At 43.8% G+C, this 26,336-nt stretch overlaps 2 protein-coding genes across 3 annotated transcripts in view; one reads left to right on the forward strand and one right to left on the reverse strand.

The window, feature by feature from the left end:
• PPIL6 (peptidylprolyl isomerase like 6) overlaps positions 1-22,847 on the reverse strand; it is a gene marked incomplete at its 5' end in the record, with an annotated part of 34,579 nt that extends 11,732 nt beyond the window's left edge. Inside the window, 6 exons of the mRNA XM_081093866.1 lie at positions 2,265-2,321; positions 12,099-12,246; positions 12,353-12,415; positions 15,796-15,984; positions 19,562-19,657; positions 22,740-22,847. Of these exons, the coding sequence (XP_080949992.1) occupies positions 2,265-2,321; positions 12,099-12,246; positions 12,353-12,415; positions 15,796-15,984; positions 19,562-19,657; positions 22,740-22,847 (661 nt within the window). The remainder of the gene's footprint in view (positions 1-2,264; positions 2,322-12,098; positions 12,247-12,352; positions 12,416-15,795; positions 15,985-19,561; positions 19,658-22,739) is intronic.
• A 120-nt stretch (positions 22,848-22,967) lies between these two features.
• On the forward strand, positions 22,968-26,236 carry SMPD2 (sphingomyelin phosphodiesterase 2). Of its 2 annotated transcripts, XM_081093865.1 has the most exons (11): positions 22,968-23,148; positions 23,441-23,501; positions 23,685-23,781; positions 23,872-23,948; positions 24,307-24,400; positions 24,532-24,621; positions 24,866-24,948; positions 25,077-25,209; positions 25,301-25,405; positions 25,582-25,735; positions 25,833-26,236. In XM_081093865.1, the coding sequence occupies exons 2-11, from the start codon at positions 23,452-23,454 to the stop codon at positions 26,219-26,221; spliced, it is 1,272 nt and encodes a 423-aa protein (XP_080949991.1). In that variant the 5' UTR covers positions 22,968-23,148; positions 23,441-23,451; the 3' UTR covers positions 26,222-26,236. The 2 variants fall into 2 exon arrangements, with proteins under 2 accessions (XP_080949991.1, XP_080949990.1); XM_081093864.1 differs by lacking the exon at positions 22,968-23,148 and having other exon boundaries at positions 23,302-23,501.
• Positions 26,237-26,336: the final 100 nt, after the last annotated feature.

The following is a 26,336-nucleotide window of genomic DNA, read 5'->3' on the forward strand; positions in this document are numbered from 1 at the left end:
TCAGAAGGTTCAAATTCTAAGCAATTAGGCTTTATTTATAAAATAATATTATTATGAACTCATGGATTTAATATATGTGTTGGGTTTCAAATCATTGCAACTATTATTCAAATTACTCCATCTTTGGCCAGTGAGAACCTCTTCAAATGGGCTCCTGAGGCCTTTGACGTGATTCTAGTAAATCTTTAATAGTGTTCTTGCCCTCTGACGATAGCATGACTAAACATGAGGCTCCAGACTCATTTTGTAATGTCCTATTCCATCATTGGAACCTGCCATTTCTCCCAAAAGCCCTGGTTTCTTTAAGTGAGAAATGACATTTCAAAACAACAATCTAAATGCTAGGAATGTGTATCATGACCAGATTGGTGGTTGTTTGTAGACCAATTCAGTAGACACAGCTATATACTAGTATATTGATGAGATACTTCTTGAGTTTAAAGTGAAATTTCCAATTCAAATTCAGGACTATGGAATATTTTACTTATTAGCCTCTATCATATTTCATCTGCCCCATCAGACCATGTTTGGGGGGGGCAACCAATCAATGTTTCTCTCTCACATGAATTTCTCTCTCTCACACATGAATCAATCTCTCTCTCTCTCTCTCCTCTCTCTCTCCTCTCTCTCTCTCTCTCTCTCTCTCTCTCTCTCTCTCTCTCTCTTAAATGAAAAACATGTCCTGGGGTGAGGATTAAAAAAAAGGCCCATAAACCCAACTTCCTCTCTCTACCTTCTACTTCTTTTTAAAAATATATATTTTATTGATTTTTTTACAGAGAGGAAGGGAGAGGGATAGAGAGTCAGAAACATCGATGAGAGAAAAACATGGATCAGCTGCCTCCTGCACACCCCCTACTGGGGATGTGCCCACAACCAAGGTACATGCCCTTGACTGGAACTGAACCCAGGACCCTTCAGTCCGCAGGCTAATGCTCTATCCACTGAGCCAAACCGGTCAGGGCCCTTCTACTTCTTTAAGGTACATATCTGTTGTGTTTATTTGGTCTTATGTTCTGTCTAGTTTGTTTCTGAAATTCTTTTATTATTCTTTCCTCAGTTTATAACCTCATGCTGAGTTTTCCTAATTCTGATTTATGAGTTCTTTTCTGTCTTGTATCATTTTATTTATGTTTTTTAGCTCATTTTGAAATTGTCAATTTTGATCTATTTTGAGCATGTCTTTCTTTTTTGTTATTGGGTTTTTTGTTTTATTTTATTTTGTTTTATTTTGGTTTTCTTTAATTGTTTTATTGCTTAAAGTTGAGCATGTCTTTCTAGTGTGCTTTTATTATGTGTAGTGCTGTTACTCTATTCCTTATTCCCTTTTTCCCTTCTAATAATCATGAAACTTTTTGCTGTTCATTTTTATGTAAAATTAATTTTCCTAAACATTTGGAGCAGGTGTGGCTTTAGAAGAAGCTTTTCTAACTTCACAAACCTTTTTGTGCTGTTTCCAATTGCAGGTCAAGATATGCATCTTGCTTTCTGAGATTTCCTAACTGTGTTCCTATCCCCTCTTCCTCTTCCTCACTGTTGTCCCTATATCCCACATAATTTTGATTCCATTCCCAGCAATACCTCCTCAATGTGAGCCTGTCCTAGAAGAGGGCCATTCCAGATCAGGTTCCAGAGTCACAGAGGCTAGACGGAACCTTACTACGAGCCCCCTGCACACACCAGCGACTGGCTATTTTGGGGTTCAGCTGTCCTCAGGTCCCTCAGATGCCCTGCTTTCTCCCACACAGATTTCTGGCTGTTGGCTGACAGTGGCTGTTGGCAGTCTGCCCTTCCCTGTTTGTACTTTGGAATTTATGTAACTTAGCTTATCAGTTTTGTTATAAATGTTATCCATGGGTTTTCAGTTTTTCTATCTAATTATTTTGTCTGTTTTTATTTTGGGATTTTAAAAAATTAAAAAACTACACCACCACCACCACTACCCATCTTCCCAGGATCCCAGACAGCCTAAACAGGCGGATAATCAAGGTGCCAATTCTGAGAATGGCAAATTACAAGCTTTAAGAATCAATTCCCTTTGACCTTACAATCGTAATTCTAGGAATTTATCCTAAAGAAATAATATACTTAGGAAAGTGAAAAAAATGTGTGTACAAAACTGTTCTGGACTAGCCTGGGGTGCCATTTTTAACTCCCACTTTTAGTATGTTATCCCAAACACTATCTTAAGTTGTAAATTGTTCTGTCCTGCTAAATTTGAATAATCAACTAATATATGACTGATAAAATTTAAAGATACATACCTTCAAATGTTGGTCCATAAATTGACTCTCCACCATCTCCTTTTCCAGCCACTATGTCTGCAAAATAACAATAAGTAAATATTATAATTATGAAACTAAAAAGGAAAGCACAACATTGGCAGGGTAAATAATGCTTTAAACTATGAATCCCCTTTACAAATGACTATCGTAAGTTTCATACCATGAAAATATTACTATAATGCATTTTATAAACAATTTTACATTCAAGACACTATTTTTTCCTAATAATTCTTGGAGGTAGGTTAAATTACAATGTAAACTTTGAAATGATGAAGTATTAAATTATAATTGTGATAATGATTTTTTAAAATATGTTCATATAAATTTTGCTTACTTCACAAGTTATCACAGTCCATCTTTTAAGAAAAATGGAAAGATTAAACTGAGAGGATAAAATAGAAACAGTAAGATATTTGTAAAGCAAGAATAAAAATAGGTGCTTTAAAAAGAATTATTGTTGTAGGTTCATAGAAAAAATGGCGGAGGTATAAGCGGACGTGTCCTGTGCCTTGTCCTGGAGCAGATAAGGGTGAGCAGCTGAAACGGGTAACATTCAGCCCGAATAGGTAGAGGATTTTCAGCTGAGAGATTGTCTGCAGCTAGGAAAGACTGAGAACCCCCCAGGGAAAAAAAAGGACGGTTGGAGACTGCGGCTGAAGCCTCTCCTGGTGCGCCAGCTAAGCAGCGGAGACTGCGCCATCTTGGGTGATTGTTGCCGGCATCCAGAGACCAGCTACTAACCTGGAAACAAGGGATCTCAAGCAGCGTGACTGCGTGAACTCAGACGAGCACTGCTTCTTCTCACGGAAAGGTTGGACATCCCCTAAAGGTGCGGTTTGCAGTTCGGGTTGGAGGGAGGACCGAGCTCGCGCGCGCGGGGCGGAATCTGCTCCCCACAGAGTCCGCAGCCGCTGGGACCAGCGTGACCCGCGAGTGGGGAAGGGGCCCCACAGGGCTGCTGGCAGAAGGGAACGCGAAAAATGAGCCCATAGCTGGACTGGATGTAAAGGAGCAGCCTTGGACTTTGCCAATCTGCTGGCTGCTTGGTGCCAGGGGCGAGTGGGCGAGCGGAGACTGCGCGCGCGGAGACTGTGCGCAGACCTGGAAGGTGGAGGCTTGCGAATTCGCACAACTATCAGGCTCTTGTTACAGTTCCCCTTAGATCCGTGCATTTGATTATTAAACCCAGCGCATGGGATTCCCCAGTTGGGGTCATTCGCAGAGCCTGTAGGGGAAAGTTCTTTTTGGGGAGCCTGGGAAACAGCGGACAGTGGCAAGGAACCAGCTCTGGGCAGTGGTCTTTCCCGAATCAGTTTCAAATACCATAGAGGACAAAACCCTACTGATAGAGAGGACTTAGAGCCTCGGTGGTAAATCCAGACACACTGCCACCCAGAGGCAGAGCCACGAACTGTCTCTTTTGCGATCACAAATAAAGGCAGTCTGGTAAAAAAATACAACCTGCCTTAAAATCAGGTCTGTGGTTTACTGCACGGAGGGACAGTGTATCGCAGGGAAGTTCAACACTCCCCTGAATGCCTGGCAGGACTGAGGCGTGCCAAAAAGAAGAGTGGAAGATCTGAAGCACCTTCACTTCCGAATATTTTTATATATTTTTTTTTTTAATTCTTTTTTCACCATTTCATTAAGAACCTATTTTATTTTTTTTTTATTTTTTATTTTTTTTCATCACCTGATTTTACCTTTTTAATTACTACATTTTTTAACCAGTATTACTGCTATCCTTTTACCATTTTTTCAAGTGTCATTTTATTTTTTATTATTTTTTTTTATTTTTCTTTATTTTATTTTGGGATTAGTGTTCTACACTCTATTTTCATCGTTCCTTTAGCATCATTTCTCTCTATTTCACATTTACCCTTAAGCCAAAACTCTCTTCCTCACTTTTCCCCTTTTGTTGTCCTGTTTCTCTTACCCTATTCCTGCTTTGGATTTTACCTATTCCTTCTTTCTACCCACTGTCTAAATTTCACCCTACTTATATATCTAATTTCCAATCCCTCGCTCTCCCCATACAAATAGCCTCTTCCCCACCTCTATTTCATTCTCTTAATTTTTTTGTTTGTTTGTTTTTGTTGTTGTTGTTTTTTTTGTTTTTTTTTTTTTTTTTTTTTTTGGTCTTTTTGTGGTTTTTTTTTTTTTCTCTCCCTTTTCCCAATCTCATTTCAGCACTCCTTTTTGTTTTTTATTTTTCTCTCTAATATTTTTCTCTTTTTTCTTCTTTATCCCCTAATTCTCTTCGCTCGGGGGGGTCACCTTTATTTGGGGTTATTAATATTGTGAATGCATTTAGTTCGGTGCCTTGTACGTTGTGCCTTGTTGTGTTGTATTTTGTGCCTTTGAATCAGCGCAACAGAGAGAGATCTACATAACCAAACACCTTGAGAAGAGAAATCATGGTGAAACAAAGAACCAACCCAAATATGAAAGAAAAACAGGCATCATCAGAAAAGGAAGTAAACGAAATAGAGGCAATGGAGGCAAGCAACCTGTCAGAGAAAGAATTCAGAGTAATGGTCATAAGGTGGATGAAAAGAATGGAAGACCAATTCAACAATATGTGTAGGAACCAAGAGGAAATGAAGAAGAACCAAGAGGAAATGAAGAGAAACCAAGAAGAAATGAAAAACGACATCACTGCCATAAAGAACTCAATAGAAAGCATCAACAGTAGACTAGAAGAAGCAGAGGACCGTATCAGCGAGCTAGAAGACAAGGTAGAAAAAAATACCCAAACAGAACAGCTTCTAGAAAAAAAAAATTAAAAAGCAGGAAGAGAGCCTAAGAGAACTCTGGGACAATGCTAAACGAAACAACATCCGAATAATAGGGGTGCCAGAAGGAGAGGAAACTGAGCAAGGAATAGAAAACCTGTTTGAAAAAATAGTAACAGAAAATTTCCCTGATATAGGGAGGAAAAAACTCACACAAATCCAAGAAGCTCACAGAGTCCCAAACAAAATGAACCCAAAAAGACCGACACCAAGGCACATAATAATTAAATTGGCAAACACCAACGACAAAGCAAGAATCTTAAAAGCAGCCAGAGAGAGACAGAAAGTTACCTACAAAGGATCCCCCATCAGACTAGCGACCGATTTCTCAACAGAAACACATCAGGCAAGAAGGGAATGGAATGAAATATACAAAGTCATGCAAAGGAAGGGTCTGAATCCAAGAATACTATACCCAGCGAGGCTATCAATCAAAATTGAGGGTCAAATCAGGAGCTTCACAGACAAAAATGGTCTACGGGAGTTTATTACAACCAAACCAGCAATGCAAGAAATGCTAAAGGGTCTGCTGTAAATAGAAAAAACAGGAAACAAAGAAGGAACGCAGCGGTAAAGAACAAAAATGGCGACTAACAGGTTTCTATCAATAATAACTTTAAATGTAAATGGATTAAATTCCCCAGTCAAAAGGCATAGGGTAAATGAGTGGATAAGAAAACATGACCCATATATCTGCTGTCTACAGGAAACCCACCTCAGAAAAAAAGACGCACACAGACTGATGGTGAAGGGATGGAAAAAGGTTTTTCAGGCCAATGGAAGTGAAAAAAAAGCCGGGGTAGCAATACTTATATCTGACAAATTAGATCTCAAAGTGAAGGACATAAAAAGAGATCAAGAAGGCCACTTCATAATACTAAAGGGAGCAGTCCAACAAGAAGAAATAACTCTGGTAAATATATATGCACCCAATATAGGAGCACCCAAATACGTAAGAAAGCTTCTGGAGAAGATCAAGGGAGAGATTGACAGCAATACAATCATAGTAGGGGACCTTAACACCCCATTATCGCCACTGGACAAATCCTCTAAACAGAAACTCAGCAAAGAAACATCAATCCTAAATGACTCACTAGATCAGATGGAATTAATTGACATCTTCAGAACATTTCACCCCAAAGCCACAGAATATACATTCTCCTCAGGTGCACATTTGTCATCTTCAAAGATAGACCATATATTGGGTCACAGACAAAGTCTCTTCAAATTCAAGAAAATTGAAATCATATCAACTATCTTCTCAGACCACAAAGGCATAAAACTGGAAATCAACTACAACAAAAATAATCCAAAAAAATCAAACACATGGAGACTAAATAGCATGCTGTTAAACAACGACTGGGTCACCAGTGAGATCAAAGAAGAAATAAAAAACATCATGGCAACGAATGACAATGAAAACACAACAATCCAAAACCTATGGGACACAGCAAAAGCAGTCTTGAGAGGGAAGTTCATAGCTCTACAAGCCTACTGCAAGAAACAAGAAACAATGAGAATAAATGACCTAACTCTACAACTCGAAGAATTAGAAAGAGAGCAACAAAAAAAGCCCACCGTAAGCAGAAGGAAGGAAATAACAAAGATCAGAGCGGAGATAAACGACATAGAGACCAAAAAAACAATACAAAAGATCAACAAAACCAAGAGCTGGTTCTTTGAAAGGATAAACAAGATTGATACACCTCTAGCCAGGCTCACCAAGAAACAAAGAGAGAGGACCCAAATAAACAAAATCAGAAATGAAAGAGGAGAAATAACAACAGATCCCATAGAAATACAAAGGATTGTTAGAAAATACTATGAACAACTCTACTCCAACACACTAGACAACCTGGAGGAAATGGACATATTCCTAGATAAATACAACCTTCCAAAACTTAACCAGGAAGAATCTAAAAATCTCAATAGGCCAATAACTATGGAGGAAATCGAAGCAGTAATCAAAAAGCTTCCAGCAAACAAAAGCCCGGGGCCAGATGGCTTCACAGGGGAGTTTTACCAAACATTCAAGGAAGACCTAAAACCTATCCTCCTCAGACTATGTCGAAAGATCCAAGAGGAAGGAACACTTCCCAGCTCATTCTATGAAGCCAACATCACCCTAATCCCAAAACCAGATAAAGACAATACAATGAAAGAGAATTATAGGCCAATATCCCTCATGAACATAGATGCCAAAATCCTCAACAAAATCCTAGCAAATCGGATCCAGCAGTACATCAAAAAGATCATACACCATGACCAAGTAGGATTTATCCCAGGGATGCAAGGATGGTACAATATCCGCAAATCAATAAACGTGATACATCACATAAACAAATTGAGAGAAAAAAACCACATAGTCATATCAATTGATGCGGAAAAAGCATTTGACAAAATCCAACACCCTTTCTTGATAAAAACTCTCAGCAAGATAGGAATTGAGGGATCATACCTCAACATAATAAAAGCCATATATGACAAACCCACAGCCAACATCATAATCAATGGGCAAAAACTAAAACCATTCCCCCTAAAAACAGGAACAAGACAGGGATGCCCCCTCTCACCACTCCTGTTCAACATAGTACTGGAAGTACTAGCCATTGCGATCAGACACGAAGAAGAAATAAAAGGCATCCAGATTGGAAAAGAAGAAGTAAAACTGTCCTTATTTGCAGATGACATGATACTGTACATACAGAACCCTAAAGACTCCATCAAAAAATTATTAGACTTAATAAATGAATTCGGAAATGTAGCAGGATACAAAATTAATGCTAAGAAATCCATGGCATTTCTTTACACCAATAGTGAACTTACAGAAAGTGAAACTACAGAAGCAATCCCATTTACCATTGCACCAAAAAAATTAAAATACCTAGGAATAAACTTAACTAAGGAGGTAAAAGACTTATATGCTGAAAACTACAGGACACTGAAAAAAGAGATAGAGGAAGACATAAACAGATGGAAGAATATACCGTGTTCATGGATTGGTAGAATCAACATCATCAAAATGTCCATACTACCCAAAGCAATTTATAGATTCAATGCAATCCCCATTAAATTACCAATGGCATATTTCACAAATCTAGAACAAACGTTCCAAAAATTCATCTGGAATAAAAAAAGACCCCGAATAGCTGCAGCAATCCTGAGAAAACACAAAGTAGGTGGGATCTCAATACCAGATATCAAACTGTATTACAAAGCCACTGTTCTTAAAACAGCTTGGTACTGGCACAAGAACAGACATATAGATCAATGGAATAGAATAGAGACCCCAGAAATTGACCCAATCCACTATGCCCAATTAATATTCGACAAAGGAAGCAAGAGCATACAATGGAGTCAAGACAGTCTTTTCAATAAATGGTGTTGGGAAAATTGGACAGATACATGCAAAAGGATGAAACTAGATCACCAACTCACACCATACACAAAAATAAACTCAAAATGGATAAAAGATTTAAACGTAAGACGGGAAACCATAAAAATACTAGAGGAATCCACAGGCAGCGAAATCGCAAACATATGCCGAAGAAATTTCTTCTCTGATAATGCTCCTAGGGCAATGGAAACTAAAGAGAAAATAAACAAATGGGACTACATCAAAATAAAAAGCTTTTGCACAGCAAAGGAAACCATCAAAAAAACAACAAGAAGACCCACTACATGGGAGAACATATTTACCAATGATACCACCGATAAGGGTTTAATTTCCAACATATACAGGGATCTCATGAAACTTAACAAAAGGAAGATAAACAATCCAATAAAAAAATGGGCAACGGACCTAGATAGACACTTTTCGAAAGAGGACATACAGAAGGCAGAAAGACATATGAAAACCTGCTCAAAGTCACTAATTATACGAGAGATGCAAATCAAAACGACAATGCGTTATCATCTCACACCTGTCAGAATGGCTATCATCAACAAATCAACAAACAACAAGTGTTGGAGAGGATGTGGAGAAAAAGGAACCCTTCTGCACTGCTGGTGGGAATGCAGACTGGTGCAGCCACTGTGGAGAACAGTATGGAGCTACCTCAGAAGACTAAAAATGGAACTCCCATTTGACCCTGTGATCCCACTCCTAGGAATATATCCCAAGAAACCAGAAATGCCAATTAGAAAGGATATATGCACCCCTATGTTCATAGCAGCACAATTCACCATAGCTAAGATTTGGAAACAGCCTAAGTGCCCATCAGCAGATGAGTGGATTAGAAAACTGTGGTACATATACACAATGGAATACTATGCTGCGGTAAAAAAAAAGGAACTCTTGCCTTTTGCAACAGCATGGATGGAACTGGAGAGCATTATGCTAAGTGAAATAAGCCAGTCAGAGAAAGATAAATACCACATGATCTCACTCATTTGTGGATTATAGAGAACAACATAGATTGATGAAAAAGGACAGACCCAAAGACTGAGAAACAGCGATCAGGCTATCAATCCCTAGAAGGAAAGTAGGGGAGGGTGGGGGTAAGGGGAAGAGATCAACAGAAGGACTTGTATACATGTATATAAGCCAAACCAATGGACATGGACAACGGGGGGATGGGAGCACGAGTTTGTGTGTGGGGGGGAGGTTGGGGGTTAAAGGGGGGGATGAGGACACATTTGTAATTCCTTAACTAATAATAAAAAAAAAAAGGAAAAAAAAAAAAAAAAAAAAAAAAAAAGAATTATTGTTCATATTTTCATTCCTTGGAACCCTATAGTGATAACTCATTATCTGGTATTTTGAAAATGGAGTTCATTTGTAATATAATGATTTTTTTAAGTAAAAGATATATTTTTTAATATCAATGCAGCTGTAAAATATAATTTTTTACTTGTTTAGTATTTTTGTTAATCCTCACCTGAGGATATTTTTTTCCATTGCTTTTCAGAGAGAGTGGGAGGGATGGAGGAGGGGAGAGAGAAAGCAGGAGGGGGGGGAGGGCACTCTCTCATCAGTCTGTTGTGAGAGACACATCCACTGGCTGCCTTCTGCAAGCACATGACCAAACAGAGGGCGGGGAGCAAATCGCAACCCAGGCACATGCCCTTGACCTGGAATCAAACCCCTGACCCTTCAGTGCACAAGCCAATGCTCTAACCATTGAGCACACCAGCCAGGGCTAATTCTTTATAGTTTTAATAGAGGAAGGGACACCCAAAGTCCTAGAACCCACAGAAGTGGGGCCTAGAACCCTGGGCCCCTACAGAGTAGAAAGAGAAGAACCAACAGTGAGCTGAATGTGGACCATCACACTGAAGGCTAGGAAAAGTCCAGAGCAAAGGTAAGGAGGGGAACAGAGCCAGGAAATCTCAGAAAGCAAGCCACCAACCTTGTGAACACTACAGAAAAGCAGCGGAACAGGACGCTCTGTGAAATTTTGATTTAAATATTTTTAAATATATATTTACTGCACCCTCTCACAATCCGGGACCCCTCGGGGATGTTGGACTGCCAGTTTCGGCCCAATCCCCACAGGCCAGGCCGAGGGACCCCACCGGTGCACAAATCGGTGCACCAGTCCTCTAGCATGCATATAAGATCTTTGGTTAATCTCTTTTCCCCCTCCCCCCACCCCCCTCCTCTCTGAGATTCATCAGTCTGTTCCATGTTTCTATGCCTGTGCGTTGAGCATCTTCCCCCTGGTGGTCATTGCATGTCATAGCTACCGGTTGACCAGTCACTTAGGCTGTTATATATATAGATTGCTGACTAATTTCTCCCTCTGGGATATTTCCCCAAAGCTTCCCAAATTTAATTTTGTGCTGTTAACCAGACACTTACTCTGTAAAGCCAAAGGACTGACCCGAAAAGAACCAAAAAGGAAACCCAAATGCTCTAGGTCTTACTTTTCAGTTGTAATAATGTAACATCTTTGGTGAAAAATAAGTTGTTTTCCATTTATTCTATTTTCAAATTTCCACCTTTAGTATGTTTCTTAAAAGCTTTGTATTTTCTAAGTACTCTAATTTATTTAGGTGAGCATTTAAAAATACATTTTGATTAAAAATGTTTTCCTACTTTCTTATATGACTTGTTATTTTAGAATGTTCCTGATAACATACTTTAGATTTATTTTAATAATTAGGGAATTTTTAAAGAGTATGAATATCTGAACTCATCATTTGGCCATATGAAAAACATCCTTTAAATATATACAACATTGTTGGAGCACTTACTCCTTGATTCTGCTCAACCATGCCAACTGTGGGGTGTACAGGTCCCCAGATGCTGGGTATTAGATGGAGAAGATATGAGAAGTCATAGGCATATAAGAGAGACTTTATTGCAGACCTAGTAGCCATTGCTGCTAAGGAGCCATCAGACAAAGCAGTTCTTCAAAGCAGCTGTGCAAAGCAGCCATGTACTGGCTGGTCAGTAACATCCTATGTAATAAAGGCCTAATATGCTAAGCGTCTGACCGTTTGACCATCCGCTATGATGCGCACTAACCACCAGGGGGCAGACGCTCCGACCAGTAGGTTAGCTTCCTGCTGAGGGCCAGCCAATTGGGACTGGGCAAGACGGGCCGGGCACACCCTGGAGCCCTCCTGCGGTCCCTCCCCGGCCTGATCATGTACTGGTGGAGTCTCTCAGCCTGGCTTGCCCTCTTGCAATCCAGGACCCCTTGGGGATGTCGGAGAGCTGGTTTTGGCCTGATCCCTGCAGGCCAGGCCAAGGAATTCCACCGGTGCACAAATTCGTGCACCAGGCCTCTAGGATCTTTACACCAACTTAGGCAAAAGAGGCTTCTTGCTAAATAGTGACATCAATGTTTGCGTTATAGAAAGGTACACCTGCACAGCACATACAGTAAAACTGCTGTGTCCTTGCTTTTGTACATGCATATGGCAAATTGGCCTTGAACATCTGGTGTACTCTGATTAGGGTTCCCACAAACATCTGATATTAAATGTATATAATCCTATATGCATTTTACAAAAGTAAGTAAAATTTGGACATTCTGATTTGATGTTGCAATTAAGTTTGTAAACTCACCTCCTCCTTGTACCCAAGCATTCTTTACTATTCGATGAAAAATTGAACCGACATAATGTAGCTTGATGCCACTTTGAGAAAACCCTGCTTTTCCTGTGCACAAGACCTGAAAATTTTTACATGTTTTGGGACATGTCTCACAGTATAGCTACAAAATAAAATTAAACATTTAAAAGATTAAATATTTAACATTTTGACAGTTACATATTTCCACTCCCCCCAACTTACTAACAAACAACAACCAAACCTCTTACCTCAAAAACCAATCTTCCAATTGGATGAAGACCAATAGAAATATCCAAGAACACAAAATCATGCTATTAAAATTCAGGAGAAAAGGATAATGCAGGTCAATATCTTGGAAGAAAATTTTAAAAATGACCAAAGACAAAACAATGTTTTTATTGATAAGATGTTAATAGCATTCACAGTGGAGAATGTAACAACAAAATTAAAAGAATCATTTAAGGAGTTTTGTTTCATTTTATTACATCAAGTCTTTACAACCTAAGTAACACACTTTTTAAAACCTTTCAGCAACATTAACCCATCAACAAAACCAAGACATGGCTTAGGTAGCCACTACATCACAAACTAATTGTAGAAAGGACAGTCAGTCCCTTTGAGAAAAGAAAGAGACTGGTATTTCTTTTCTTTCCTGAGTAATTTTGGGGAAAAAGCCAGTGTGAGTGCCATGGATTTGGTTACCATGTGTTCTGGATTTTCAGAGGCAGCTCAGCTTAGCTAACCAAAGCCAGGCCAGCCTCTCTGAGAGGGAAAATAAGGCCCCTAAATCCATAGGAGATGTGATTCCAGGGATTGGGAGAGGGGTGCTGTGCAATCATGTCCTCACGTTCCCAGAGGCTCCCAGCTCACTTTCAATTGCCATCCTTTCCAGTAGAGACAACTAACATTTGTGAGATGTCTAGCCCTACCGAAAGGCATCCAGCATGAAAGCACTAGTCTCCATCACGGTGGCATTCATTTAGGGAGCAGAGCACCTCTAATGGAACACATTTTGAATATTAGACACCATTCTCATACATAAAATGCCACCTGATTTAAAATGTACGTAATTTGCCGTGCCCTATTTCTTAAGAATCTGGGAAACATAAATGAAATCGTCACTCTCATTAATTTTATGTCACTTTAACCTTTTTTATTATTGATTTAAGAAAGGGAGGGAAAGAGAAACATCAATGATGTGAGAATCATTGATCTACCACCTCCCGCATGTCCCCCACTGGGGGTTGAGCCTGCAACTGGGCACATGCCCTGACTGGGAATAGAACCAATACCTCTAGGTTCATAGGTCAAGGCTCAACTGCTGAGCCACACTGGTCTTTTAAATAATCTTTTTAATTGAAAGATTAAAATAATGTGTATTCCGGCATCCCTACTAATTAAAATTAACAAGAGACCCAATGGGATTTAACTGCAAGGCTGCGGCTGTCTCGGTCCTAACAGGCCTGGCTTTGTCCGTACCGTTGTCCAGAAGTTCGTCTGGACGGTCATTCCGCTGTTCGGTCTAATTAGCATATTAGCTCTTTATTACATAGGATTTGTGCCTCTCAGCTTCTGTACTACAACTTCTTAATTCACTTTAGATTAAGAGGCATAAAAATAAAACAAATTAAAAAAATAGAATAAGAGGCATAAGATAGTCAACTTCACAGGCTTAGAGGAAAAAGAAGGATCTACTGAAAATCATGATTCCCTGTGCAATAATATCTTATTTTTCTGGGGTTGTCAAGAGCAGGTAATTGTGCAAATTCTAATGAAAAGAGAGTAAAAGGAAGGCAATACAAGATAATGTCACCTAGCAGCCAAACACACAAATATAATTATGTAGCACATCAATCCAACCCAAAGGTAAACAAGTCCCTGGGTTTTACTCAGCAAGAAAAATCTATCATTTGGGGGGGAAAAAAACACAAAAACCTAAGGATCTTCTCTGGAACGTAGGTCCCCTCCCCTCAGTGCCACTAGTTAATGGAAACTGTTTTTACCTCTAGCCCGTGCTGCTATAGCAGCTTTCCAGAAGGCTGCCCTGCCACCAGGCCTGTTTCTGCACAGCCCTAAAAGTTTTTCCAGAAAAGCAAAGGACTGTGTCATACTCTTTATGAAAAGTTCCTTCTTGATTCAGAATGGATGGTAAGTTCAACTTTTCTTCCATGGATCCGTTGGTTTTTTGTTTTTTTCTTCCTATTTAACAGCTAAAGACCTTTCCTATTTGGGGAATTCCCCACAGGGCCCAGCCACCCTCCACAAACCCTGAAGGGGCCAGATTCTCCCTCTTCCCATCCTGTGAGAGCCTGGGTGCAGGGATATGACCTGGGCTCCACTAGTTAGGTAGGTGCTCCTGCCTGCGCAAAGACACAAGGGCAGCGAGAAGTTATTCTTAGGGAAGGTGACAATTTGAACCCAGGCCAGCGGGCACCCATGGCAGTCCTTGGCTGCATATTCCTGGGAGGGTGACTCTGGCCATTTTCTCCTGTGGTCAGGCTTCCTTTGGTCCCTACCTGCTTTCCAAAGCAGGTTCTCAGCTTACCTGTCACTTGTGAGGTTACCAATATCCCTTAAATACATACCCTTTCTCCTTAATCTAAATTAATCAGAGTAGCTTAGTACAGATGACATCGAGAATCGTGACAGATACTCTCTTTCTTCCAGCCGCGTTTCCCCAGTACTTCTGGTCTCCTTGCCATCCCAGTTATTCCCAGAGCACCCCATGTACTGCTTTGCACATTAAGTGCCGCCTTGCACCCCGTAGTTTCTACATTTTCCAAGTGCATTGTTTATTCAACCAAACATTCATGGACCACCTACTATGTTTCAAATTCCGTTCCATGCAGTGGTTAAACAGGGATGCAAGATACTGGTCTTTGCCCTTGCACAGCTCAGAAAGGCACTGGATCTTTCTGTAGGCCCAGGCCACCAGGAGCATGTAGTAATCTTCAACATGTGGTATAGTTGTTGCTACAAACTTTGTGAGCAAAATTACAGAGTACTTTTATCTCTATTGTCATCCAATCCTGACGTCTGTCCCTCACTCTCTGGACCTCAGACTTCATGACTGTCCTCTGCCGTAGAAACCCCAGTGACATGGCATCCTGCTCTCACCAACTGTGTGTCATGCTTTAAAATGTCACCTTCCTTCCCAAACTTCCCATTCTCCTGGTGCAGTAACTGTCACTTAGGTGTTAGTACTAATTAAAATATCCCACACTGAAGGTGAGTGAGTGATAGGTTTGACCTTCTTTGAGGGAGAGTCTTTATATTTTAACACAAATGATAATGTCTATAAACCTCTAGCAGTGGTTCTCAACCTTCCTAATGCCGCGACCCTTTAACACAGTCCCTCATGTTGTGGTGACCCCCAACCATAAAATTATTTTCGTTGCTACTTCATAACTGTAATTCTGCTACTGTTATGAATCGTAATGTAAATATCTGATATGCTATATGTGTTTTCCGGTGGTCGCAACCCACAGGTTGCGAACCGCTGCTCTAAGGGGAGTGGGAATGTCTGAATGGAGATACTCCTGGCTGCCAAACCCTACCACATTATAATCCTTTGCAAACCTGGTTTCCTACTCTTTTATATTCCCTTCATTAGGATATCAGTAATTAATGCTGAGTCAACATAAATCATCAAAGATTCCACTATTTTTCTTTAAAAGTCAGTGTAACTTGCCTTGGTGTCGCTTAAGAATTTAGTAGAAAAATCCATAGTAAGTGCCTCATAAAGTGCAGGAGGCTTAAAGTCAATCATATTCCACACCTTGTGGGCCCATTTCTGAAGTTCAAGTGCATCACCCAGCAGCAGATCATTAATAAAACACATGACATTGGAAGAATATTCCCAGACTTCATTCTTAAGTTCCTGTAAAGGAAAAAAAAATGTAACAAAGAAAGAAAACAACAGCAATAAGCACATGCTAAATCCACAAGCCAGATCTTGAATTCAGCTCTAGGTCTAAATCTCTAAAATATATATTTTTTGCCACCTCTCAGAATTTTGCTCTCAGCAAGAATTTAAGAACATTGCTCAAGACTCTGACATCACTTAAAGCAAAGAATGACCTAAAAATAATCTTAAATGATATAATCATAGAAAATAGATGGTGACCTGGTAATAAAAATCTGTGTGTAGCAAACTTGTTACAGTAACTTGAAACGAAAGGCAATCTGTGGTGTCATTTTTTTAATTTTTGGTTAATTCTCACCTGAGGATATTTTTTCCAGTGCTTTTCAGAGAATGGAAGGGAGGAGGGGGCAACACTGACCACATATGCCACGATGGGAGTGGGGAGCAAACCCACAACCCAGGTGTGAGCCTGTAACCCTGTCAGGAGCCCTTAACTTGGAATGAAATCCGAGACCCTTCAGCCGATGCTCCAACCATTGAACCACGCCGGCCAGGGCTGTAGTGTCATTTCTGAAGCACATCTGACTGTGTGCATACATGGAGTGTGCATACATGGGAAGGTCAGGGGTTCTAAGACACGGTTTTCAGTGCAAAGCATGGAAAGAATGCTTTATTCATGGAGGTGGGGTCAGGGTGAGGGCCAACAGGACCTTCTGGGCACCTGAGGGGAAGGGAGGAAGGGGACTCACCTGCATCAGCACTTTTAAGTGCTAAGTGCGTTTTCATCCACACGACACTGCCAATCAACCTCCTAATCCCAGTTGTGTCCCCTCCGAGGATTCTGGTTTATTATTCCCAGTGTTATGTCACATGTCAGAACCATGTCTAATTTGGGACAGCTGTTCTCTAATTTTAGCGGGCAATCAAAATTACAAATTCCCAAAGCCCCACCTGAGTTTCTGATTCTGGGGTGGGGCCTGAGAATTTTCATTCCTAAGAACATCCCAGGAGATGCCAATGCAGCTGGTCTGGAGACCGCACTTGGAGAAATGCTGGTTTAGGGAACAGCCTGCCTTCAGTTTGCTAACTCGTTCCATTTCAGCTCCTCTAGAGATTTCTTACTCAGCTGTCACTTCCCATGCCCTTATCAAAACCTGTTCAAGAAAGAGAATAGAGTCCAGCCAGCTTGGCTCAGTGGTTGAGCATCAACCTATGAACCAGAAGGTCACTGTTCAATTCCTGGCCAGGGACATGCCCAGGTTTTGGGCTTGATCCCCAATGTGGGGTGTGCAGGAGGCAGCCAATCAATGATTCTCTCTCATCATTGATGTTTCTCCCCCTCTCCCTTCCTCTCTGAAATCGATAAAAATATATTTTTGAAAAAAAAGACAATACACTTGTTCATGCTGAACTGTAAATCACTGATAGAGCTTACAGGTCAATATTTCCCAGACTGCTTAACTCGACCAATGTTATCACATTTCACAGGACACAAAACTTGGAAAAGGGGAGAAAAAGTTTAACTGTGGATATTTTAGTTCGCTTCACGGGAGACATACAGTAGGAGATACACTTTACTCAGAGGCTGAAGACATAACGCCTCAACTCTGTCTTCTGTACATGAGGAGTCCTCGCCTGCCTCAGGACAGCGACGGAACCTGCTGGTTTCTGGGGCTTTCAGCACTAGGTGTATGACACTGCCTTTCTGCAGAGAGAAAGGCATTTAAGAGCCCTGAAGCCATCCCTCGGGCGTGCAACACATTCTGCTGAAGACCCAGGCCAGCCTGGACCTAACCGCCAATGTGCTAAGAAGCACTACAGCTGACACGTGACACAACACTTACATGAAGGACAAAATACTGGCCTGAAAGGGAAGAGAAGGGTAAAGTGATAATTATCCAGGAGAGGAGGGTTAGCGAAGGAAGAAAGGAAGAATAAGGAATAAAGAACAGGAAAGCAGCAGCAATGATTATCTAAAAGCCTCATTCAGACCGCATGAGAAACGCAGGAGGAGGAGAACACAAAACATTTCAAGGTCAACAACCCAGGCTGAAAAGGGCAAGAAGATATTCTTTAAAGAGTATAGTGGGAAAACATCAGAGGAGCAGGTGCAAGTAAAACCCAACATCATGGTTCCTGGAGGTGCAGAGCGTGATGCTGGTTGGTACACAGTATAGTAAGTCTGACGATAAAAATTAAGAAAAACACTGTTTGCCCTAGCCGGTTTGGCTCAATGGATAGAGTATCGACCTGCGGACTAAAGGGTCCCAGGTTCAATTCCGGTCAAGGGCACATGCCCAGGCTGCGGGCTCAATCCCCAGTGGGGAGTGTGCAGGAGGCAGCCAATCAATGATTCTCTCTCATCATTGATGTTTCTATCTCTCTCTTCCTTCCTCTCTGAAATTAATAAAAAAATATTTTTAAAAAAGAAAAACATTGTTTTATGTTAGGGTGCCCAACAGTCCTGGTTTGCCCAGGACTGACCCAGCTTTGGCATTAAAATTTCTGTATCCCAGGAAACTCCTTCATCCCAGGTAAACCAGGGCCATCGGCCACCCTGGTTGGTGTCAGGATTAGAGTTCATATATGTAGAAGCTATTAGAATAGTGTCTGGCATATAATAAGCACCATTTGTAAGTGTTTGCTATGATTCTATTTGAATGCCAATGAAAGGTATTATGGCTATGAAAATGGCATGGGACTTCACGAGTGGTATTCTTGACTCAGTTCTGTACCATTCCTGTGACTGGAGAGTGAAGTGGTGTCCGGTAAAGCAACACTATCTGCATGATAATCACAGGGTCACAGGACTTTCTTGTGCAATCAAGCACAGAACAATCGAAACTGATCCGGTCAGGGGGCATGGGATTTCATCAGCCACTGGCCAGATCGGGTGGGGCAGGGAAACCAGGACTGGGAGTCTCTACGGGACTGGGCCAGGGGTGTCAAGCAAGGCGTATACACCATTCCAGCCCCCACCACTGCGCAAAATGAGACATTGCTGAGCTAGGATGCCACCTTAGAATCCACATCACATCCTCCAGGCAGCACTACAACTTATCGGGGTTGGCACCCAAGAGAAAACCTATCTGCCCTCTCTGCTAGCCCTGGGATTCACCAAGCGTACTGTTGGGGAGGAGAGGCGGAGAAGGAAACTTCAGTTAGCACAAGGCGACCCTGTGGGAACCTGGTGCCTGTCATCAGAGTTCCCCCAGGCAACACAAGCCCCTCATTATATCTGTGACCCAAAACCAAAACCTTCCAGAGAGACGCGTGCCAGGCCGTAACACCTGAGCATCAGGGTGTCAGAGGAAGTGTGAGTGAGAGATACACAGGGAAAGAGGGGTAAATAGCAGCATTGAGAGTTTAAAACTTACCTTTATCACATGCCTTCCTAAAGAAAATCCTGTAAATATTTTACTTTTTCTTAAAATCAGCCTAGTAAATGAATGAAATGATTTAGGAAAAGTGCATGATTTAGAGAAATGAAAGTTAGTTGCACTAAAATTACTACCTCAGTTTTTCCAAAACAATGCATAAAAATACCTCAGGGAAAACTCTGCTCATTTCCCCCACCCCGAATATCCTTTACCCTTTTCTTCTTCTGTAGATATTGATGCCATGCAAATTCTTGAAGAGGAACCATTATAGGATCATCAAATTTGGATGGAAAATTGCTCTTCAGACACTAGGTTTCAAAATAGAACAATTAGTTTAGAGTAAGCTTTTTTACACTTGATCTTAGCCAAAGGGCCAAGAAGCGATAGTAAGCTTTTTTTAAAGTAGTAATAATTTCCCCCAATTTTTATGAGGTCTCCAAGATATTTTATACCACGCATATCCAAGCTGTAGTCTAGTTAGATGCCCCTTGCCAGCCACCCAGAACCCTGTGTTTACTTCCATTAAGTCACTCCCCAGTCCATACTGGTCTTATTTGTTTCTTTGAGGACAAAGACTATGTCTTAATTTTCCTATATTTCCACTGGCCTCAACATCTGGCATAGAGTGGATCATTCACCTATAGCAACTGAATAAACAAATGAACAAATGAACAAGTTTGTGCCAACAGTTTTGTGATCTGCCACGTTCGTTTAGTACCAGTTTTCCTAAATTAAACTCTTACGAACCCTCAGTGGATCTATGGATACTTTTAACTAAAATAAATAGATGCTTATTTATTTAATTGTTATTTAATTATTGCTTTAATTCACTGATATATGGAGAATGACCAAAAGGATATTGTTGGGGTTATACCTCTTACGAAAAAGAAAAGTAAATACTAAATATGTTTAGGTTTAGATATTGAGCATGTTTTAGTTTAACCTATATTATTTTGTCTTTACGATTCAGAGAAAATTTTCTTACTAGTTAACAATCCCTGTCAAAAATAAAAAGTTTTTAGCCCTAACTGGTTTGGCTCAGTGGATAGAGCGTCGGCCTGCGGACTGAGGGGTCCCGGGTTCGGTTCCGGTCAGGGGCATGTGCCTTGGTTGCGGGCATATCCCCGGTAGGGAGTGTGCAGGAGGCAGCTGATCGATGTTTCTAACTCTCTATCCCTCTCCCTTCCTCTCTGTAAAAAATCAATAAAATATATTTAAAAAATAAATAAATAAAATAAATAAAAAATAAAATAAAATAAAAAGTTTTAACTCCTAATCTGTCATACTTTGCCTCCTCCTAAAGCAAGAGAAGGTAGTTGAGGCAACAACAATTAGGCCTCACCTTTCTGAGTGGGTCTGAGGAACAGATGGGCCAACAGGGAGCAGTGACAGCCGGCCTCTCCCATCATAGTCTAACAGGACACTGATCTGGCACGTTTCAAGGGTAGACAGACAGGATGTGAGTGCGTCTTGCCTTGGGACTAGGGATAGCAGAAGAGGGCAAGAGCAATCTGGCCATTTCCCCTATGCCGCCATCTTGGTTTCCATTTCCTTCCTAGACTACTGTCCCCAACCAACAGATGATGTGTGCTTTTTTCTCAATTCCGGGCTCTGCGGAGTCTGAGGCAATTGTGCAGGATGACTGTCTTGAACTGAGGGACCACCTGGAATAACTAATAAGCCCAACAGATTTCAAATTAAGCATACTTAATCACACTTTCTTCATAATTCAGTGTTTGTTCTAAAATGGACTTCGTCCAAATTAGTATATTATGTAATACTTACTCTTTAGAAATCTGAATCTTTGTCAGTTACTCAGGCATCTGGGATTGCTCACAAATTATCACATTGGACTTATTTTCACAGATCCTTTACTGAGATAGAACTAACTGAATTTACATTGATGTCTTCATATTCAAATAGAGCTACAGTAGGCAAAGCTTACGAAAGGGAAATGATCATTACTAACATAATAACGGCACTGTTTTCTTGACTTAGTGTGTGCTCTACAGCAGACCAAATCAAAAAATCAAAAGAGGAATCATATCTCATGTCATGTGAAATTATATGCAATTCAAATTGTGGTGTGCACAATAGTTTTATTGGAAAACCACTACTCATTTACATATTGTCTGTGGGTGCTTTTGCACCACAAGGACAGAGCTGGGGAGTAGCCATCGAGAATCTATGGGCCCGAAGGCCTAATAATCTAATATTTGGACTTTACACAAAAACACTGCCCACACCTTATCTACAGTGTGGAGCAGGCACAGAAAACACGTGCTTTCATAAAAGTTGCTGAGAAAAACAAAGGGATAAAATTCCTCAAACACATGAATTACAATTTAGGCCATAAAACTAGGTTGATCCCATCAGCCCAACTAACACAAACAATTCCTACTTGTTTTGATGATCCATATATTGTTTCCACAGCCTTCTGATCACTTATTCTCGTCATTTTGATGTAAACTTTACCTACTTCACAAATTAGTTACTAATTCCTGACTTGATGTAATTACAAACTTTTCTTTAACTCTGTGGACTTGGACTAGGCAAGATAGCAATCTGAGATTTTTTTCTGTTTGGGAACATTTTGTGTCAAGTATCCAGCTGAGTACTTTGGAAGATAGAAACATGAATAAGGTATTGTCCTAGAGTCGAGTGGGAAGGAGAGAAGCGTGGCGTAATTTTAAAGCATCAGTTCTGGAGCAAACCCCAAAGACATGCTGCATTCTACAGTTCCCGGGCATTAGGGTTATAGGTGCGTTGCAACATCACTGACCTGGCCACATCATTCCAATTAAAGTGTTTTTCCATCTAGATCATTCTGTGTGTTTACAAATAATTATCTGTATTCTCCAAAGCACCTGATGGTTGGTCATTTATGAAGAAATCCCCTTAAGCACCTACTTCGATTGGAATGTAGTGACTGCTATAGAAATTTTAAATAATAATAAAATAAACTTCCCAAATGGTTTTCAAAAATCACTTGGAGTGGGAGTTTGTAAAAAATAAAAAACAGCTAATTATTTGGTAGCTTTTTCCTAAACATTTTTTCGTGAATTTTTAAAATCTGTAATTTCAGTTAAAAGTTAATGTGGAACACAATGTGTGGCTACGCAGAGGGGAGGAATTACCTTTGTGCCCCGCAAGGTTCTGAAGGCTTCCTTCGCTCGGAAGGCCCTTTAAAGGTAGCCCTTCTCGAAGTGGAATGCCCGCCCCCCAGAACCCGCACATTTCCCCTGCACGCTCAGGTCCAATCAGACCGGCGCCGCTCAGCCGGGACGCCGCCTTCCGGAACATCGACCCCCGCCCCCGTCGGCCTCCACGAGGCCGAGGCGAGGCGAGGACGCGGGAGGGCCGCCGCACTCGTGGCTGCTTCGCCGTTACCTCTGCGGTGCTCTTCGCAATCTGGAAGCTGGAGCTCTTGAAGACCCCCACCACCTTCACCTGCAGCGGCCGCTCGGGCGGCGACGGCGAACGGCACTGGCCCGCCATCCCCGCGCTCGCGCCCGGCTCCGAGCACAAACACTGCGTGTCGCCCGGGCAACCGCGCGGCCCCGCCCCCACGTCCGCAGGGGGGGGAGGGAGGGGGCGGGGCCAAGGGCGGGCGGCGGCGGCGGCGGCGGCCCGGCTGGTTTGCCTGTTGCTGGGGTGCCGGGTGGGGGGCGGGCGAGGGCGCGCGGGCCGCCGAGGCCCAGGACAGCTTCGGGGAAGAGGAACCGGGAGCCCCGCGCCCCTCGTGCCTCAGCCCGGCTCGCCGCCCGTCCGCGTCCCCCCGCGCGCGGGCCTCGCTCCGGTACGCTCCCGGGCTTCGCCACAGATCGCCTTTCCAGCTCGGGGGGCAGCCAGCTGGGGCCAGCAGCCCGGTTGCCCTGGTAACGCGGGCGTCTGTCTCGGATCGCGAGGGGGCCCCGGGCCGGAGCGGCGGGGGGCTTAGGAGCCAAGCGCGGCTTCGGGCCCCGGCCTTCCTGGGAGCGCGGGGGCGGGGCTGACCACCTGTGCGCGCCGCCCCGGGAGGAGGCGCCGCCCGCCCGCTCGGGTCCGACCGCGCCCGCCGCGGAGGAAGCCGATCTGTCACTTGTCCTTAGCGCGTCCCGCCATGAAGCCCAACTTCTCCATGAGACTGAGGGTTTTTAACCTCAACTGCTGGTGAGTGCTTCCGCGGGGTGCGATCTGGGGCCGCAGAAGGAGGAGGCCATCCTCACATCCCGTCCTCCCATCCCGGGGCTGGGGGAACCCGCACCTCCAAAACCCACACCTGGCCCCGCTAGTGGGTCGGAGGGCCGAGCACCCCAGCAGCCACCCCCCCCCCCCCGGCCCTTCCGTCCTTAGGGCCATCCCCTACCTGAGCAAGCACCGAGCGGACCGAATGAAGCGCCTGGGGGACTTTCTGAACTTGGAGAGCTTCGACCTGGCGCTGCTGCAGGAGGTGGGCTGGGGGGAGCCCGGTGGGAGGAGCGGTGGCTGCACTTTCCCCGAGGGAAGAGCCAGGCGGACTGTCTCTGCCCCCGCCCCCCAGGTGTGGAGTGAGCAGGACTTCCAGTACCTGAGGCAGAAGCTGTTGCCCACCTACCCATCTGCACACTACTTCAGGAGGTGAGCAGCCTACTGGCCTGGACACCGGAGGCTCTGGGCCCTGCCATCCCGACCCTGTCCGGCCTGCCCCCGCCCCCCTCTTCCCCAGCAACTTTTGTCGGTGTGGGAGCGGGAGAGGGTGGAACCAGGAAGATCCTAGCTCTTCAGCTCACCTTCGGCCTTATCATCGGGTCACCTTATCATCCTGTCACCTTATCATTCATCCCACAAAGGCTGTGGCTTTGAGCTGTGTTCTGGGCTGGCCCCAGCAGGAGACAGAAAGAAGTAGCTGATAAGTGCTGAGACAAGGGAAGGGAAGAGGACTGGTTCTTTCTCTTCCTGCTTTTCTGGCTGTTATTAATCAGGACTTGTCTTTCAGTGGCATCATTGGCAGTGGCCTCTGTGTCTTCTCCAAACACCCAATCCAGGAATTCACCCAGCATGTCTACACTCTCAATGGCTACCCTTACATGGTATGCCTGACCTCTTCCACCCCCCCTTCCCGACCCCTCACTAACACCCTAAAGGAGGCAGCTTCCTAGGCCTGCAGGGATGGGCAGGAAGAGGGTAGCAGCCCTGAGTTCCTGCCCCCTCCTGCCTGCAGATCCATCATGGTGACTGGTTCTGCGGGAAGGCTGTCGGGCTGCTGGTGCTCCATCTAAGTGGACTGGTCCTCAATGCCTACGTGACCCATGTGAGTGAAGCGGGCGGGCAGTGCTGGGGGCTGGGACAGGCAGCCTGGTCCTGGAAGGGAGAGACAGGGTTCCTCTAGCTGGACCGCATGGGGGTGCGGCGTGAGGGCAGGCTCTCCTAAAGTCAGTAGGCAAGGTTCACCCGCTTTTACCGAGCACCGTGCCAAGTGATAGACACAGGCTTAATGCAGACCTTCCCTTGGGACCCTCAGTCGCATCTGCTGTAATCTCGTCTATCTTGCTCAGCTCCACGCAGAGTACAATCGACAGAAGGACATCTACCTAGCACATCGTGTGGTCCAAGCTTGGGAACTGGCCCATTTCATCCAGTGTGTGAGCCTGGGCTTGACAAGGGAAGTGGGATGGGGTCAGGGGCTGAGGGGTGGCCAAGGCCTCACTCATAGGACAGAGGCTGGCGAGGGAAGAATTCTTGGCCTTACTCACCCGGTTTCCCCAGCCATACATCCAAGAAGGCTGACGTGGTTCTATTGTGTGGGGACCTCAACTTGCACCCAAAGGACCTGGGCTGCCGCCTCCTGAAGGAGTGGACAGGGCTGCGTGATGCCTACCTTGAGACCCGGGACTTCAAGGTGAGGGACTTGCCTGATTATTTCCCCACCTGGAGGCCCAGCTTCTTTCCCTCTTCCCCTGCATCCTGGCACAAGCCAACTATTCACCTAGGGCTCTGAAGAAGGTTGTACCATGGTACCCGACAACTGCTACGTCAACCAGAAGGAACTGCAGCCATTTCCCTGTGGCATCCGCATCGACTATGTGCTTTACAAGGTCAGGCCTCGCCCCACACTGTGTCTTCACCCACCATGTCTCTTCTCTCACCAACCTGTGTGGTTCCTGTGTCCAGTCTAGTCTAGTCTTAGTTCACTGATGACTGGAGAATGGGATAGCCAGGAGCTGGTTCTCTGGGAAAGCAATGTTCCCTCTCTGGCCTTTACTTTTCCCAGGCAGTTTCTGGGTTCTACATCTCCTGTAAGACTCTCAAAACTACCACAGGCCTTGACCCTCACAGTGGCTCCCCACTCTCTGATCATGAGGCCCTGATGGCTACTCTGTGTGTGAGACACAGCCCACCCCAGCACGACCCGAGCTCTACCCATGGTGAGCCACCCCACCCTTCCCTTTGGTCCCTCCCCACCACAGGGCAGCCCTTCCACGCTGACCCTCTCTTCTGCCCCACTGCCCTGCCCTGTTCTAGGACCAGCAGAGAATTCACCATTGGTCACCGTGCTCAGGGAGGCTTTGACAGAGCTGGATCAGGCTGTGGCTCAAGCTCGTCGGTGGGCCACCTGTGCTGGCTACGTGGTTGGTCTGGGGCTGCTTCTCTTGGCAGTGCTGTGTAGCCTGGCAGCTGGAGGCGGGGTCAGGGAAGTTGCCCTACTGCTGTGGACCCCCAGTGTAGGACTGCTGCTGGGGGCAGGTGCAGTCTACACCTTCCACATGCAGGAGGCCAAGGGCTTATGTAAGGCCCGGGCTGAGCTCCAGCATGTGCTGGGAAGGGCACGGGAGGCCCAGGACCTGGGTCTGGAGTCTCAGCCAGCCTTGGCCCTGGGTCATCAGGAGGGGAACAGGGCTGAGGACCAATAAAGCTTGGCACTTGGATGGCTCTGCCTTTTTTTCTTGTAGAGGCAGTGATTGGGGCCAATGGTCAGTCACGGTCACACTGTAGACCAGTGATGGCGAACCTATGACACCCGTGTGA

Source organism: Myotis nattereri, assembly GCF_964212035.1.
Source record: "Myotis nattereri genome assembly, chromosome: 6".
NCBI lineage: Eukaryota > Metazoa > Chordata > Mammalia > Chiroptera > Vespertilionidae > Myotis > Myotis nattereri.